This window comes from Eriocheir sinensis, chromosome 22 (assembly GCF_024679095.1).
Source record: "Eriocheir sinensis breed Jianghai 21 chromosome 22, ASM2467909v1, whole genome shotgun sequence".
Lineage (NCBI taxonomy): Eukaryota > Metazoa > Arthropoda > Malacostraca > Decapoda > Varunidae > Eriocheir > Eriocheir sinensis.
In genome coordinates this window covers 17,889,737-17,908,809 of record NC_066530.1, presented here as the reverse complement: position 1 = coordinate 17,908,809, position 19,073 = coordinate 17,889,737, and the positions used below count along the sequence as shown (strand labels likewise).

At 41.0% G+C, this 19,073-nt stretch overlaps 2 protein-coding genes across 10 annotated transcripts in view; both read right to left on the bottom strand.

Annotated features, from left to right (window-relative positions):
* The window catches only part of LOC127002194 (uncharacterized), a 208,380-nt gene extending 197,985 nt beyond the window's left edge, over positions 1–10,395 (bottom strand). For 3 of the 5 annotated variants that reach the window (XR_007755864.1, XR_007755867.1, XM_050867883.1), the window contains exon 1: positions 10,200–10,395. Coding sequence is in view for 1 of the 5 variants with exons in the window: in XM_050867883.1 (XP_050723840.1) it covers positions 10,200–10,232 (33 nt within the window). In the remaining 4 variants the exon portion in view is untranslated. The remainder of the gene's footprint in view (positions 1–10,199) is intronic. The other 2 variants (XR_007755863.1, XR_007755862.1) reach the window with 2 other exon arrangements.
* Positions 10,396–13,058: 2,663 nt separating this feature from the next.
* The window catches only part of LOC127002192 (uncharacterized), a 118,045-nt gene continuing 112,030 nt past the window's right edge, over positions 13,059–19,073 (bottom strand). For 3 of the 5 annotated variants that reach the window (XR_007755859.1, XR_007755858.1, XR_007755861.1), the window contains 4 exons: positions 17,506–17,936; positions 15,673–15,872; positions 13,678–14,871; positions 13,059–13,583 (listed from right to left, as the gene is read on the bottom strand). Coding sequence is in view for 1 of the 5 variants with exons in the window: in XM_050867882.1 (XP_050723839.1) it covers positions 14,265–14,871; positions 15,673–15,872; positions 17,506–17,936 (1,238 nt within the window). In the remaining 4 variants the exon portion in view is untranslated. Of the gene's footprint in view, positions 14,872–15,672; positions 15,873–17,505; positions 17,937–19,073 lie in introns of all 5 variants that reach the window. The other 2 variants (XR_007755860.1, XM_050867882.1) reach the window with 2 other exon arrangements.

Here is a 19,073-nt window from a genome sequence, read left to right as displayed (position 1 = left end):
GTTTTAGTGTTAGGTCATATATATTGTTTCTCTTTTTCCTTTTCTGCAGCTGGGGGAACAAACAGATCTTTAGATACTTGATACAGTTCCCAATTATTCTTAAGACTATGGCTATTCCGATCATTATGTATCAAAGATTTCAAGCATACCGCTCACCTTAAAACTATTACTTGATAAATTCAGAACCACCAAGAAAGAGAAATCCACTCTTCTTATCGCCCCAAGCACAATTTTATTTAAGGACGGAATGAGAGGCTGAAGACAGGGAGTTAGCAAGGAAAGCAAGAGAGACGGTAGCGGAGAGGGCACGTGGCGTTTCCAGAAATGTTGGAAATCGAAAAATAAAACTTCAAAGAGAAATCAACTGTTCCTATCGCCCCCTAACACCACAATATGTAAGAACGAAATGAGATGCTGAAGACAGGGAATTTGCAAGGAGAGCAAGGAGAGAGCCGGTAGCGAAGCGGACACGTGGCGTTACCAGTAATGTTGGAAATTGAAAAATAAAACTTCAAAGAGAAATCAACTGTTCTTATCGCCCTACAGCACCACTCAATGTAAGAACCGAATGAGATGCTGAAGACAGTTAGCAAGGAGAGAAAGGAAAGAGACCGTAGCGAGGCGGGCACGTGGCGTTACAAGTAATGTTGGAAATCGAATGAATATAACTTCAAAGAGAAATCAACTGTTCCTATCGGCCCCCAACACCACAATAACTAAGAACAGAATGAGACGCTGAAGACAGAGTTAGCAAAGAGAGCAAGAAAGCGGGTAGCGAGGAGGGCACATGGCGTAACCAGTACTGTAGCAAATCGAGTAAATAAAACTTTTCTAGCAGGCTCACATCGGGACTCTACGTATGCGATGGTAGGAAATCTCAGAAGCCAACCGCAAGTCTTGGTGAGATACATGATAAGACGGTTGGAGTCTCGATATGTTTAAGTTCGATATGAATCTATCGACACATTATTTACTCTGATGTAATATGAGTAAGTTTTAGAGTTGATATACTACAAGCGATTTATCTACCAAGAGAGCGTTTATTATTTTCTGACACTGTTCTTCATTTGCTACTTTATATACCATTGATGACTGAATGGGGCTCTACAGCGGCGAGTAACCGGAGTGACGAAAACCCTTGAAACAGGAGCGGCGGCTGTTTTATTTTCTGCTCTTTCTGTTTATTTATTATTATATGGATTGTTATTCTTATCTGCTTCTTTTTCTTGTTCCTCCCCATTAACATTACCAATATTATACTTATTATTATTATTATTATTATTATTATTATTATTATTATTATTATTATTATTATTATTATTATTATTATTATCTTTATTATTACTATTCTTATTATTATCATCATTATTATCTCTATTATCTGTATAAATATTTATGTTATTATCATCAAAATCATTGCCTTTATAATCATTATCATTATTACTATCTATTGCTTTTTTTTCCTTTCTTCTCCTTTCAGCAATACGTGCACACATACATGCAAAAACTACTACTACTTCGGCTACTACAATAATAATAATAATAACATTCATAACAGTAGTAAAATAATGCTAAAAAATAATGATATATCTACACGAAAATAACCATGAAGGAAAGTAGCAAATTGTTCAAGAAAAATAAGATAGAAAAGAACAAACGCGGAAGGGAGAGGGAAAATTATGAACGAAATACTGTTTATTCGCATTTTTTAAAGCAGGAATTACTTCAGAAATGTAGCAGTGTGTCATTAGTCTTGATTCATTGCTACTGCTACTGCTGCTATAACTTCTGCTCCTCGTGCGCCTACTGCTACCTTTTTGTGATGGAGGAGGAAGGAGAGGGAAAGTAATTTATGAAAAAATAAACTCATGTCGACGCTCTGTGAAGACGTTGCAAAAATAAGTGATAACTTTTAAAAATGATAACTTCCTTGATGCTAAGCCTTCCAAGCTAAAAAAGAGAAAAAGCATGAAATCCTGACGAAGGAAGGCGATTAAAATATACAAGTAAAAAAAAGGAAGAAAGATTTAAATTACTGAGTAACTAACAACTAATTACTATTAATACTACTGCGACCATTACTATTGCCAATACAACTGCTACTACTACTACTACTACTACTACTACTACTACTACTACTACTACTACTACTATACTATTGTTTTAACTACTAATAAATCTCCTACCACTACTAATGCCACTACTTGTATTGTCACTAATGCTACAACTATTACTGATATAAGTAACAATATTAGTGATAATGACTTTATATCATAACATGAAAGTAAAACGTGTAAAACAAGAAGTATTATGAAACATTATTCAGTTATCACTCTGATAGCTGATGAAATATGATATTATAGTTTATACAAATTCCATAATAATAGTGAATATTAATATACTACTACAACTACTACTACTACTACTACTACTACTAGCAATAGTCTAATAATAATAATAATAATAATAATAATAATAATAATAATAATAATAATAATAATAATAATAATAATAGTCATAATCATAATATTCATAACAACAACAACAATAATAATAATAATAATAATAATAATAATAATAATAATAATAATAATAATAATAATAATAATAATAGTAATATAATAATAATGATAATAATGGTGATAGCATTTTTCATTTACCATTGTTTTATTATCATAGTGATATCCAGCTACACATGTAGGTATATAATAATAGGTTTAAAGGAATAACATTATATCAGAAAAGGCGACAATCCTCATCCCACCTTTCTCTTGCCTCGACTCGCCTGGCTGACTGAGTGAATAAACGAGGAAACGTATGACAGGAGCCTCGGAGTTGGATGACCCGCTACATCCACGCCACTGATGTTGATCGTGTCACAAAACATCCAAGAACTGTATGAAGCTTTTAATGCTGCGTTTCTTGGCCCTGTAGTGCAGTGAAGAGCTCATTGGTCATCACCGCGGGTCGGGGTCACCGAGCCTGACACTATTTGGCGGCATCAATTCTCTCAGCCAGTGGTGTAGAAAATCAGAGACATATATTAGGGCCGCCTTGCCCGGGCCGGACACAACATGACAGGCAACAGTCGTTCGGCTGGCGTGATGCATAATATATCTGAGGCCAAGTGAACCGTCATCTGATGTGTCAGTTGGTGCCTCATACATGTGCTTTTAGTGGTAACAGATTGATGCCCATAAATATGTCCGCGGCTCACCTGCCCTAGCAAGGTGTGGCGGCGGCGGAGGACCCGGCGCCGCCCCTGATTACTTTATGGACTTCAAGAGTACCAAGACAACCTAGAGGGAGGTGACACAGACAGACAAGAAGACAGACAGACATGCATACAGACACACACAGAGATAAACACACTCATACACAAACACACACCTGACAAATGCAGCACTCAATTCACAAACTCGTCCTTATTACTAATGGATTTATACGTAGTTGACATCGACACGAAACACAAATCACGCTTACATCTCTTGCATCACTCACTTCACAAACTCTCCCTTATAACTAATGCATTCATACATACTTGACATCCACACGAAAAACATCTCTTGCTTACATCTTCTCGCCTAATCTTCGTGTGACAAGTTCCCCGTCAAGGCTTCATCTGTTCGGTCAATCACTCAGTCACAGAATCAAGCAAACCAGACAGACTTGATGGATTCCTTATTACTGATGCATTTATGGATACTTGTTATTCACACTAAAAACTCTAGCATCTCGACGCCTAATCTTCCTGTGACAAGTTCCGTTCGGTCAGTCAGTCACAGGATCAAGCAAACCAGACAGGCGTGACGGCATATCGAGCCATCTAACACACGACAACCACGCGTCCACATGTCAAATCGCTTCTTCTTCAATATCTGCAGCGGCCACGTCGGGTTAGGAATGATTGATGAGCGCCAGAAAGATGCGGAAGATGGAGTGATCCGGTTATGATGTGATTAATAATAAATTACCTGAGGGGATAAAAGATAATATGATGAGACATGATTAAGACTGAGGAAAAGGAATGGTTTTGATTAATAGAATTTTGACCTTCGGAGAAATATATAAATGATAGCAGGAAAGAAGATGATTAACGAGAAGAATGGGCCGGTAATTCCACGATAAATGATTAATCAGATGGAGGAAGAGAATAAAATAAAATATGATAACACAAAATATTCGGAAAAGAAACAACATTGATGAAAATAAATGTGCCTGACTCTTCTTTCATGGCTTATTATTTATTATTTATTGATGTTTATTAGGTAGTATCTTATCGTCTGTCTTTCATCTGCACTTCAGCATTTTCATACTTCATTAAATTCATTACTGTATTATTTTTTTTATCGGTTCCTCGTAGCTTCTTAAGGACAATAACATACCGTGCTTGTGTATGTGTGAGTGCGTACGTGCATCTGTATGTGTATGAGAAACGCACTTATTACATACATTCACCCACACCCACACACCCCTACACACAATCCATACACACACACACACACTCACACATACCCTCCCTTCCCGCTCCCCCGCACATGAGCACAACACATTTACACCTCATGTTTTCCATTATCTGTGACCTACGAGTTGCATCTGACAGGGCTTTTACGGGCTAGAATAAAATGAAGCGAGTGTGCTAAAATCAGTGTGTCATTGTTCTTTGCGTGTAGAAAGTATGTTGATTTTGCCAAGATGTTTCGCTCGGCAGATAATCATAAATCAACTCACTATCTTGTCTATGGAAAATATTTGTTGATGATGCCCAACGTAAGCAGTCTTCGAACATCCCAAAATCAGTCACTAACGAGAATTTTGAAAGTCGTAGAGAAATGGAAAATTGTGAAAAAAATACTCTTCAGATTTTCTAATTTACTTACTGGAGAGGCGATAGTAAACATTACCCTTCTTAGACCAAAAAATAAGGTGTTTAGATAAAGGTGTAGCTTCTTTTACTTTGATTTGATATGGTAATACGTGATAGAAATGCTGTTAGATATAAAGAAACATTCGATTTTTTTATATGCAAGCGACAAAAATTGTTTGACATGAAGAAACAATCTACGCTTTTTATATATAAGACACGCAATAAAAGCCGTTTGATATAAAGAAACAGTCGACAGTTTTTTTTATATACAGAAAAAGCGATAAAAAATAACGTTAGACAAAAAAAAAAACATTCGACTTCCTTTTATAATCGAGATAAAAGCATTCTTTCCTACATGGATTTCCTGCTACAATACACAATCGCCGTGGCCACTTCTCTAGCTGACTCTTTTTAGCTTGTGATGAGGAACGCCTTGAAAACATAACACAACTAACGGCCTATTTACCACAACCTTAAAACCCGAATTCCTAAACGTATCCGCTCATCTGCTCGGCAATTTGAAAAGTCTCTCGTAGAAGTTCCTGGGATTCTCATGGACTGTTTTGTGATCACGGCGATAGATTTACCCGACTTATGCATCTCTGACGGGAAAACATCACGCATGAAAACTTGGCTAGTCTTCTCTATGGCCTTGGAAAATAGTCGTTAGAGGAGGCCGATACTTTTAAGAGCATGGACCCAAGTCTCTACATGTCCTCCGCGGCACACACGAAATCTGAAGAATTGAAAGTAAGCAATAACCAATGGAATAAAAATATGGCTTACTCTATTCCATTCATATTAATAAAGAAACCAGGAAGACCATCTGAGGATTTCCACATCATATCATGCCGTTAAAAGTCTTTCTCACCACCTTATGCATCCCTAAATGTTCTCTGCATCCCCTATACGTATTTTGAACTCCTATAGATAAACCTTATTCAGTGCTATAAAAACAACGCGTGATCTATTCCAGTCATACACCTAACACCCTAAACCTGGAAGACCATCTGAGTGTGTTCATATCGCATCACGTCGGCGAGGGAAAACCTACACACGTCAGCGGTACTTCAGCATGACAGGCGATGCTTCAGCCCTCCTCGCGTGTCTGGTGTCATCATGCTACTCGGCCTCTGATATCATTGGGACACAAGACTCGGCGGGGCGCTGATGCTGAGTCCTTTGGAAGCGATGTGACAATAGGTGTTGACTGACATCCTGCCCTGACGACACTTTCACAACGGCTCACCAAAATTTCTACCGGCACGGGACTTAGTCTGTCATTTTTTTCCTCAAACTCTTTTTGCGTTGCGTTTCGTAATGCTATTAGGAAAAAATACAGAAAAACGTGGCTGAAAACCTTCGTTGCCGTTATAAAGAGGCCAGGTAAGTGTCGTTCTTTTGTAGGAAAAAATCGCTGAAAACTGTGAGTTTCAGCGATTGACACCGGACCGGAGCTGAGACACTGAGGAAAAGATTAGTTTTTGCCTAACCTTTTCTCTTCATCCGCGATCACTCTCCCCCTATTTTTGCCGGGGACTTTATATATATATTGTAAACAAATATAACTGAAGTTGTGTGCACCTTCTGTAGCTTCCGAGAGAGAGAGAGAGAGAGAGAGAGAGAGAGAGAGAGAGAGAGAGAGAGAGAGAGAGAGAGAGAGAGAGAGAGAGAGAGAGAGAGAGAGAGAGAGAGAGAGAGAGAGAGAGAGAGAGAGAGAGAGAGAGAGAGAGAGAGAGAGAGAGAGAGAGAGAGAGAGAGAGAGAGAGAGAGAGAGAGAGAGAGAGAGAGAGAGAGAAACGGAAAAACGGAGAAACAGAGAAACAGACAGACACAACGACAGAGACAGACACACACACACACACACAGACAGGCAGACAAACAGACAGACAGACACACAGGCAGACACACAAACAGAGAGACAGAAAGACAGACACACAGACAGACAGACAAGACCCTTCATGCCATACGCGTAACAACTGTCTGTGACCTAACTTTCTGCAGTCATCACCACAATCCTCATCATGCCATGCTTTCAGGCCCCCCCCCCCCCCCCCCCCCCCCATTTCGGAGATGCGCCATTTTGTCAAGGATTATTTTTTCCTTTCCCTTTTCCTCTCCCTCTCCCTTTTCATCTTCCTCTCCCCTCCTTTTTCTCCTTCTCTTACTATTTTTTCTATTCTATTTCTTTCTCCTGTTTCTCCTTCTCTGTCTCCTTTTCTTTCTTCTTTTCGTTCACCTCCTTCTCCTTTCTTCCTTCCTTTCATTCTCCCTCTGTCTCCCCCTCCCTCTCCCTTTCTTTCTCTCTCTCCCTCCCTGCTTATGAAGCCTCACGACACCTAAAGGTCAGCGAAGCTTCTACTTAACCTTCACAAAGAGGAAGGTAATTATTGACGACGCCTATTTTATCAATTTCATGAAGGCGCTTCGTCTACTCTCTCTCCGTCGCCGACTCCTTGGCATAACGTCTTGCCTTGCGTTTCTAGTTTCGATGTATGTAAATATTATCAAACTAGCCACCGTGTTTAATTCCTCGCTAAAATGTTATTCTGACGGAGAGTTGATAAAAATGTTGTCATCATCGTCATTATCAGAAAAATCATGACGCAAGACTTCCCGCTGTAATTCACCAAGATGGAATACTATGTGACAATGATATCGATGACAATACTCGCTGGATGGTCTCAAGAAAGTTATTGTAGTGTAACGTCTTAAGAGATAACTTGCAGACGAGAAGCAATATTTATTATATATCCCAACCAATATTTGTATGTATATGTATGTATATATATATATATATATATATATATATATATATATATATATATATATATATATATATATATATATATATATATATAAAATCATCACCTGCCGCAGCCACCTGTATCATTCCTGTTAACCTGTGGATCATGGGGCACAGGCTTCTCTGTAATGCTTCCAAACATGTCTGCCTTGTATCAATAGTTCTTTAGTCTCAGTTTAAATGTTCCATATATATTAATATTTAGCCACATCATCTGGTGAGTATCCTCCCCCTGGGACTTGTTATATCAGTCATTTCCCACCTGTCACTGTTTTTGTTTATCTGTTCTCCTCTTTTCAGAATATAGGTGATAACCATTGTCATTTTTTAATTTAAAAAACATTTATCGTCTTATACATTTGAATATTCTCCAGTTTCATATGCCGTTTTCTTATTCATTACATAACTGTGCATTTCATTTCATAGAATAACATAAACGAACGCTCCAGGTTTCCGTTCCTTACGAGGAATATAATTTTTCTTAATAAATCTCTGGCGTCGGGGTGAACTCTGGCTAAGTCCAGCCTCGGCGGCCTGCACGGCCCGGCACAATGAGGACCACTCCGGCGTGTAGTGATGAATGTATTGGGCTGATCTGAACGACACCAGCGCAAAAATATGAGTGAGGGTCAATATTTAGCAATGCCGCGGCAGTGCAAGCCCTGTGTGTTTACAGCGCGGCGGTCTGGCTGCGGTAATGGCCAATCCCTCAATGTGTGTTTGTTGTTCTTGGCAAGGAGAAAAAAGATACATAGTCCCCTTTCCTGATATGAAAAACGGCATAAAAGAGCATGTTTGGGACATAGCTCCTGCAGGGAAAAAAATAAGGAACGGGCATCCAACCGATAAACAATAAGACTCGCTGACGTCAAAAAAATTACTCGTAGGCGAAAAAAAATAAACACAGCTAGTCATTCACCATCGTACAGGTTCCATCGATATGCACTGCAACTTTCCATTAAACTTATCATAACTGCCACAACAACACAGAAACTTGAGACAAAAGGGCAAGCGGTGGAAACGATTTAGGTGGCAGTATGAAGCATGAGACGAAAGTGGTCAGGAAGGCTCAGAATATTCGCGTCTTGAAGTGAAATCTATCGAAATAATACCAAGCCGAATAGAGTAATACGTAAAGACAATGCTAGCGGCTGTACTTGCACCCCGAGATAACGAAGAAACGTGAGGGAGTGCAGAGATGGGGTGAAAAATAAACTCATGACAACCAGCTCAGTGAAAACAATTACAGCTAGGGTATGAGGTATGCACGGGGCTGGGCCATGAGCAAATACACAGATGGATATTAGTAACACACGGAAGGCAGAAGAGGGAAGTAATGCGAGGTAAGAAAACATATATAATTAATGAACCTCTTAGAGAATCAACGTCACAGCATATAGACCTTATGACGAGTTACCTCCTGGACGTTGGCTGCCCGCTGTCCGCTGCCCGCTGCTCCTCCACCGTCACCCTTCGTCAGCCACTACAGGTCACTTCCGCGGCGCCTCCGTCACGTTATAGTATATCCCGGGCACAGTTAAACACAGCGTGATCTCTGGGGTAGCTAGCGTCCTACTGAGGCGAGCGCTGATAAACTGCTTCGAATCTCTGACCCGAGTGGTATTCGTGAGGAACGGTTCGAAAATAGTTTACCGCGAGCTTCTCTCTTAAGGAACCGCAGTGAGCCGCCGTGTAGATGCTGTGCAGGTGTTTCTTGTCTTCCCTCACTACCCTGAAGGAGGAAGTCACCACAAGGGAGTGAAGTTCCTACCCGCCCCCACTAGACACGTCACCCATCGTCGCGTCGTCCCCTCCTTCGTTAGCCGCATGGTCTCGATTATTCATCCCGACCTTTGCAACTTGGTGGTCCTCGAGGCACCCACTGACGGCTAAATGCTTTATCGCTTCGCCAAGTTACACGATGATCACACACACTTCATAAGTTTCGTGTTCTTAATTTATAGACGCCTCGGAAACGCCGGTCAGCAACGTGACATTATGAAGTTACTGAACTTTTCTCTAATTCTTGATCAAACGCGGTTATAATCAAACGAAGCGGCATTTTTTTTCCACAACATTTCATCGGGGGCTTGAAACACCGGACATTGAAGGTTACGAACTGCATGTGTATCCCGAGGCAGAGTAACGAAGCTTATACAACGAATAGGTGATGAAATACATGTATACGCCGCCACAGATGAAGAATTACCTTGAAAACTGGATGGCTTATTGTCACATCATTACGCGAGCGGCTCAAGGCCCCGAAGCAGATTACGAAAAAACTCTAGACTTTTCCAGCGACGCAGTAACGAGAGACACAACGAATAAATAGTAAATCACACATAAACATAACCACAAACAAAGCATTACTCTGAAAACTGAAGGGCTTTGGATGGTGCTCCGTATGAAGATTGACGGAAAAACAAGATTACGAGAAAATTCTGGACTTTTCTCGCGACAAAGTAACGACCAACACAACGAATAACCATAAATCATACATAAACATAACAAGAAACATACCATTACCTTGAAAACTGAAGGGCTTGGGAGGTGTTCCATATGAAGACTGACTGGTGGCGGTGGTGGTGGTGGTGGGGCGGGGCGGGATGGCAGGGGAGCAGCCACCCTGTTCCTGCCTGACCCGTCATGCAAGGGTGGAGGTGACCACACCGCCACTACCTATTGGGAAAAACTTCTTTTTTGGTCATTCGTGCCTGGGCGCCCCCTAGCCGGGTCTGCTTGCCGCCTTCACCGTGAGACTGACAGCCATTAACACCCATCCGCCTGACTTGCATCCTTCCGCAGAGCCTGAAGCTACTGACGAAGGCGATCGGAACCCATTACATATCAGATCTCGCATATAGCAGTAGGTTTAGAATATATAAATAGATAATCAGAGAGAGAGAGAGAAAGAGAGTGAAGAAAGGTACTGGAACCCACTGCTTTCTATTAGTTCTCATATATCGTAGTAGGTTTAGGATAGGAGAGGAAATAAGCAGATCATCAATGAGAAAGAAGGAGAGTCGAGAAGGCGATCGGAACCCATTACTTTCCATTTCCTTTTAGATCTCGTATATCAAAGCGGGATATAGATAAAGAGATGAACAGAGAGAGAGAGAGAGAGAGAGAGAGAGAGAGAGAGAGAGAGAGAGAGAGAGAGAGAGAGAGAGAGAGAGAGAGAGAGAGAGAGAGAGAGAGAGAGAGAGAGAGAGAGAGAGAGAGAGAGAGAGAGAGAGAGAGAGAGAGAGAGAGAGAGAGAGAGAGAGAGAGAGAGAGAGAGAGAGTGCTTGTGATTCAGTCCGCCGAGGCTGTGTACTTCCTTCCCCTTGGCGTCAGTGAATAAAAAACTAATAAATATTTAACCAAAGAGGACTTCCCTAACTTAGGACCCTCATTATTTTGTTACGGCGGCGGGGTATGACGAGGGAGGTCTGTCTGTCTGTCTGTTTGTCTGTCTGTCTGCCGGTCTGTTTTCCCTATCTGTCCTACTATCTGATTTTGTCTGTCTGAGGTTTCTTTTCACCTCTGTCTATCGTGGGATCAATCTTGTCTGTGTGCCTTTTCTGTCTGTCGGTCTTAATGTTTCTCTTTCAGAAGCTGTCTATATGGATCATGTCTTGTCTTTCTGCCTGTATGGCTATCAGTATTGGCTGTCTGTTTGTCTTCGGATCATATTTGTTTATTTAAATGTCTGTCTATCTTGGTTTCTGTCTTATCTTTCATATTTCTGTCTGTCCCGAGCGTCTGTAAGTCTGTGTTTTGATTCGAGTCTGGTCTGTCCGTCTATTTGTATCTATCTCTATCTATCCAGCCACCCCTCCCTCTCGCTCCCTCTCTCAATCCCTCTCAATCAGGTAATCATGACAGCCACAAAAGATACATATTCCTGTGTGTCGCGGGGGCAAGTACCTGGCTGATTTTTCCGCTCACGCCGCCACCATCCCCGGGGCGCGGCCTGCCTCACCGGGGACATCAGTGGCGGTGCCCGATACACGCCATAAACGCTGCCACACTTAAATTTTCCTTCTGTTCTTGGCCATTTTCCACTTGTCAGACCACTTTTTGTTGGCCATCAGCGGACATTAATGTTGCTTTTTGATCTGCAGCGCCAGCGAGACACAGATTATAGTCGATCTGTTTAGCCGCGTTACGCCGCCCCCAAACAGCCTTACACAGAGCCAAGCCTGGCCTCGCCCTCATGTGCACAGCGTTCCCGGACACAGCACACAGCAAGCTTATTTAAACATACCTCATTAGCTGTGTTACGCTAGACCAAACGAGTCTTACACAGAGCAAAGACTAGCAGACGCCCCGTGTGTACCAGGGGCTCCAACTCCTGATGCAGCACAGCGTTTCAGCGGCACAGCACACAGCAAGCTTATTTAAACATCCCTCATTAGCTGTGTTACGCTAGACCAAACGAGTCTTACACAGAGCAAAGCCTAGCCTAGTACTGGGGCTCCAACTCCTAGTGCAGCACAACGATTCAGCGGCACAGCACACAGCAAACCTTCTTCAACCTTATTAACTGGGTCGTAGAAATAAGTCACCCTTACTATTCTACCATTTATCTCTTACAAGCTGTGACTCCTACTCTGCCACAGAATTTTCGCAGCACAGCACACAGCAGCCTTATTCAAACCTTCCTTAGTAGCTGTGTCACGCCGATCCAAGACTGCCTTAGAGCTATAAACTATCTATCTGGGGCTCTGTTTTGTCTGTCTCTGTCTGTCTGTGTGTCTTTTCTGTCTGTCAGTACCCTGTGTCTCTTTCTGAATCTGTCTATATGGATTCTGTCTTGTCTTTCTGTCTGTATGGCTATCAGTAACTGTGACTCTTACCCTGCCACAGCATTTCCACGCCACAGCACACAACAGCCTTCCTTACACCGACCGTATTACCTGTGTCACGCCGGACCGATCAGTCTTATAGCTTAGTCTAACCTTCCCCTCCTACAAGCTGTGACTCTTACCCTTTCACAGGATATCAGCGGCACAGCACACAGCGGCCGCAAATTGTAACCCATATATTTAACTGTATCTCAACGGTTAGATTTATGCTGTGTCTCGCTGCCCTGAACTAGTCAAACTTACCCCTCTGGATGTTGCTTTCCCCTCCCTGATACAGCATTCTAACGGTACAGCACTCAGCAACCGCATTTCATAATAGAAGCTAGAAGGAAAACAGCTTCTAGCAACCATTTTAAAAGGAGTCCTAAGATTATTAATACCGGCCCAGATCTCTTTGGCTGTGTCGCGACGGCATATACCTACCAGCCTCACAGCCTCCTAAAACCTCTCCTGCTGGCTGATGCTCCCTCCACGCCACAGCATTCTACATCACACAGCAGCAGCGGCATAGCAAGGCATGAATCATATTAATACATTAGCGTACGGTAAGTTTTATTTCATGTATTCATACCTATGCATATTTTTTTCACCTCTCTCTCTAAGGAAATTCGATACATAAGTACACAGCGAAAGAAATGCGAAATATATATATGATTTTTTTTATATACTACAGCATAATACGAGAGAATTATTGGATACACAAAAATCCTCAGACAATATTGAGGATTTTTTGACTGAACACATATTATTTGTAATTATAAACACAAAACATTTACGCCTCTCGCTCTCGTATCTATTTCGCGTCCATGTAAGAGCAAACTACGTCATCATTATTATTAACGTTACTGTATTTCGATCGTCCATTCACCCTCACCTTTGCCATATTGAGTAACAGACAACGTACGAGAGTAGTTGAACGGAGGGAAAAGAATGATTACCGTTACTATATTTTGATCATCCGTTCACCTTCACCGTCGCTAGAGTAACAGGCAACGTACGAGAGTAGTTGAACGGGAGGAAAAGTATGATTAACGTTACTATATTTTGATAATCCGTTCACCTTCACCGTCGCTAGAGTAACAGGCAACGTACAAGAGTAGTTGAACGGGAGGAAAAGTATGATTAACGTTACTATATTTTCATAATCCGTTCACCCTCACCGTCGCTAGAGTAACAAACAACGCATGAGAGAAGTTAAGCGGAGGAAGAGAGAAAAAGAAAACGCCAGCAAGGAAGCCATCATGAGCCCCCAGTACAAGAGGTCAAGGGTTACCGCCGACACCGAGGGAATGCTAGTAAGAGAAAGGCCGAAGAAAGCCAATAGAGCGAACAACATTGCGATGGGCGGCGGACATCATTAGCGGACGATACTAAGTAGGCAAAAAAAATCTTATAACAAAATTGAACAGAAATATCTAAGGCAAAGTATTCCTGATAAATATAACATGGGAAAAAATAGTAATGCTTAATGTTAACTAAAGCTAGCGTAAACCTACAATAAATTACACAACTCCAACGCTACTTAACAGGTTAGTGTCTACCTTACTACGGCTACGGACGCACCACGGAGATCTAGAGGTACCCGAGACTTTGCTAACTCTAGTTTGCAGCTTAAGACCATGGAAGGAAGGCGATGAAAACTACGATGATTTTGTGACATGACGGTGTGTGTGTGTGTGTGTGTGTGTGTGTGTGTGTGTGTGTGTGTGTGTGTGTGTCTGTGTGTGTGCGTGTGTGTGTGTTAGAGGGCATGGACGGAGGGCTGGTCGAAGTGCTGAGGTCCTCCACGTCTCGGCGCCTCCCCCGGCCACAGCCACGCGTGAGGAGGCACCCGTCTGCCCTCCCTCTGAGCCCTGGGTTCCTTGAAGACCATCGTCAATGAGTTTTCAGTGTGTGTGTCTAGTGTATGGTCAGGCAAGGCTACATCAAGCCTCGGCGAGGCGGCTGTTAAGGCGGCTGTGTTTATCTGTGGATGCAGGGCTGGAAGAGAAAAGGATACCCGTGACCCTAAGCTTTTGTCGTTGTCGCCGAATTGCGGCGGCTCTACGAGTGTAAGCGCCGTCTTGCTGGACTGGAAGCTCTGGCTGTTGGGCAACTTCGGGAACACCATGCGATCATCATCTTGAAGATCGTTGTGCTCCTCAGAAAGTTGCCGGAGGTTCTGGAAGGCCAGGTTAATCTCCTTTGAGTGCTGGGTCAAGGTTTCCTTCCGTAGCGCCTCGAAGGTCTTCAGAAAGCGCTCGTCCCCCAGCTTCTCGCCGCTAATGAACGGTGAGGCGTCGAGGCCGCTGAAGTCTCTCAAGAAGATTCGGAAGGGGACCGGCGTAGAGCTGGGCGGCGGGGCCGTTCTGGCGCGGGACAAACTGTTACTTAGTCCGCTCATGACGGTGTGAACCTAACTCTAGACGCATGCACATGCTGCTCAGAGGGTGTCCGATGCTGGAGGAACTTAATCAGAATTAGGTGCTACAGCCAGAAGGTGGCGGGCCGCCTTAAGTCTAGTCCTTTCTTCCTAGACGCCTCTCCAGGGCGCGGTAACTACCTTATTCACACTCAGAGTGTGTAATGTGCGTGTATGTACGTGTGTGCGTTACGTATGCATGTGCAAATGAAAATTATAATATAAACAAATACGTAAATAAATAGGAAACTAAATAAATGAATACAAACATATATATATATATATATATATATATATATATATATATATATATATATATATATATATATATATATATATATATATATATATATATATATATATATATATATATATATATATATATATATATATATATATATATATATATATATATATATATATATATATATATATATATATATATATATATATATATATATATATATATATATATATATATATATATATATATATATATATATATATATATATATATATATATATATATATATATATATATATATATATATATATATATATATATATATATATATATATATATATATATATATATATATATTTATGTAAGTGTAACTACAAAGTTATCTCTGTAACTATTCTACTAACTGCTTATGTTAGTTTAACTTCTACGGCAACACATCACAGGGGGAGCCCCGTGTGTGTGCCAGGGCATTGCACATATGACAACAAACCCCACAAGACTCACCTGAGGGTCGCCTGCTTGCCGGTCTTCAGCGGGAATACCAGCTCGTCCCTGGAAGTTGGGGATGTCGCCGCCGCGACCTCCGGGCCAGACACACTCACCTCCCCGAAGGCGGCGGGGCTGAAGGACGCTGAGGACGCCGGGCCCTGCAGGGGCAGCAGAGAGATGTCTGGCGTGGATACGAGCGCCTCGACGTGACCTGCCTGTGCAGGGCGATGAAGAAAATAACATGTGGTATTAAAAAAATAATAATCACCCCCTTATATGTGTGTGTGTGTGTGTGTGTGTGTGTGTGTGTGTGTGTGTGTATATATATATATATATATATATATATATATATATATATATATATATATATATATATATATATATATATATATATATATATATATATATATATATATATATATATATATATATATATATATATATATATATATATATATATATATATATATATATATATATATATATATATATATATATATATATATATATATATATATATATATATATATATATATATATATAGCATTATCATGGTTTCAAAGTCACCTGGCCGGTCAGGTGGCGGTGTGTGGGTATAGAGACGCGTAGCACATGTGGTTGGATCAGACAAAAAATTGATACACTGTATGTGAATTTTTGATGTTGTTGACCAAACTTTCCGTTGTCGAATTAATTCAACTTGCATTGTTCGCCGAGCAATATATATATATATATATATATATATATATATATATATATATAGATATATATATATATATATATATATATATATATATATATATATATAGATAGATATCTCATGATCATGATGATCATTACTATAGTAGGGACCAGATTGGTAAACGATAAGACCACACTATCACACATCATAAAGAAATGCTGTTGTAGAAGACGCTATCGTTAGCTAAACCACAACGGCGCACTGAGCACCCCAGCCCCAACAACCTGCCGAGGGCGAGCTAGTGACTCTCGGCAGGCTGAGGATCGCGCCCCGCCGGCCATTAATCTTCCTCACTCCGGCCTAACATGGCGCTGGGAAGACACAACTCCTGCTCTTAATGCACTTATTCCTAGGCGAGACGCATCCCGAGGATAATACAATATTCAAATGACAATTCAATATACAAATAGGAATATCAAAATTAAGGGTAAAAGTAGAACAAAAATCATATGATAGGATTTTAGTATGGCAGTGCGTAAATAAAAGTGTCAGCTAGAAAGATTGCATTGAAAAATTAAGTGAGAAAGAATGAAGAAAAAGATACGTATTTCTATAGTTTTATGACTTTCCTCTCCGGCGCAATCGCTCAAGGATATATACTGTTTATTTTTTGTTGTTCTTCACTTTTATACAACGACATTTCTGAACGCGGCGAGTCTGAATATCCCAAACAGGAATATGAGTTTGTGTCCCTTGATTTGATTGTGTATTTAAAAATACATGTAACAAATGAGTCAATAGTCTGAGAACCGTCAAACTTCCTGGTGAACGATTATAATTATCTGTCTTGTCATACTGCTGAATGGCGAATCAGTTAATCGAGGCTCTGATATGCAACTAGAATCCTGAAGGTAACATATAACAACTATGATCAAACTCTGAAGTCGTGTTACAAAGGTAGGCCTACCGTGAAGTGAGGCGTAAGGTACAACTAAGAATGCTTCATGTCTCGTCTTCTTGTAGTCATGCTATCTTGTCATCGTGAAGTATTCTGAGATGAGGTAGAGTTACGTGAGGTAAGAAATGAGGTGAGGTTAGGTGCGTCAAGATGAGATAAGGTGATGTAAGGTGAGGTCAAGGCATACCAGGAGACACCAACACCTTACCTTGGTCTGGTGGGAGGGCGTGCCGGGCTCCAGGGGCAGCGTGACGAGGTGACTCTCCCCTGGCAGGGTTGGCTCCAAGTGTTGGCCGCTAGAGGGGAAGACCTGGTTGTTCGGCGCATAGACGTTCAGGAGCGCCTCCGCCTGTGAGGATTCTAAAGGCAGCTTGGAGATGTCGAGGGGAAGAGGACGGACCACGAGGGCGTCTTGGGGCACGCCTCGCGGGCCTGCCAGTAAGGGTGTAGCCACACGTTCCTCTTTCACAGGTGGAGGCTCAGTTCCTGCCGGCCTCCTGAGCTGACCTGTAGGGGACGCCGCCGAGGCGAGCTGCCGCCCAAGCTCCCGCCGCAGAAATGGTGGCATGAAGGGAAGGAAGATCGGTGGCGGGGACGCCTGACGGTTCTCCCGCTGGCTGCTCCATACCCAGCGGTCACCTGGGGAGGCGAGACGAGGCCACTTTGAGGGTGGAAGAGTATGACACTTGGTGTGTGTAAGTCCGCACGAGAACTCATGACAATAAACACAAAAGCATAGACAAGCACACACACACACACACACACACACACACACACACACACACACACACACACACACACACAAACGAGTTTCTCTTTTTATAGATATATATATATATATATATATATATATATATATAGATATATATATATATATATATATATATACATATATATATATATATATATATATATATATATATATATATATATATATATATATATATATATATATATATATATATATATATATATATATATATATATATATATATATATATAACAACACCAAGAGGCTAAAATGGCAAAACTATTGAAAGGCATCAACCTGAAAGCTGTCCTAAACGAAATTAGTAAACCCAAAAATATCGGTAAAATTTTTGCAAAGTACATTCAAAGAGTTTATGGAAAGGCACTAATGAAGCGTTATTCAGGCCGCACAACAAATCAAAACTAAAATTACATAACAAAATCCATTTGCAAATAAACGGAATGTAAAAATGTGTAATGCAGGGAAAACTAAACGATAAAAAATTACTGTTTTGCTGCAAATTGCAGAATTATTATTCATTAGATTTTAGGCACCGAAACTAAGCACAAACGTGTATGTGTGTATGGCGTGGAGGCGGGAAGGGGGCGCGGCGCCGCCGTGTTGGTGCAGCATCCGCATGGGATCGTGTTCCCCGGAGCGGGATCTTAAGCCGCCTGGATGGCCGCGTATCTTGATGATATTCTTGAACATGTCAGTCATTATGTACACGTCAAACAAGAAAAACAACATGATAAAATTATATTTTGTTCCTTTTGTGTAGTTCACCGCTTCGTTTCCTTATGGTATACATATGTGATTTTTTATTCCCAATGCAGTTTCCCCTCTTATGAGTGGATATATATATATATATATATATATATATATATATATATATATATATATATATATATATATATATATATACATATATATATATATGGATAGATAAAAATATATCGCCGCTTCTTAGTCGTGACGGATTTTCTAGTTGTAAGTTTCGCTGCGGCCACCGAAGGCCAAGTCTT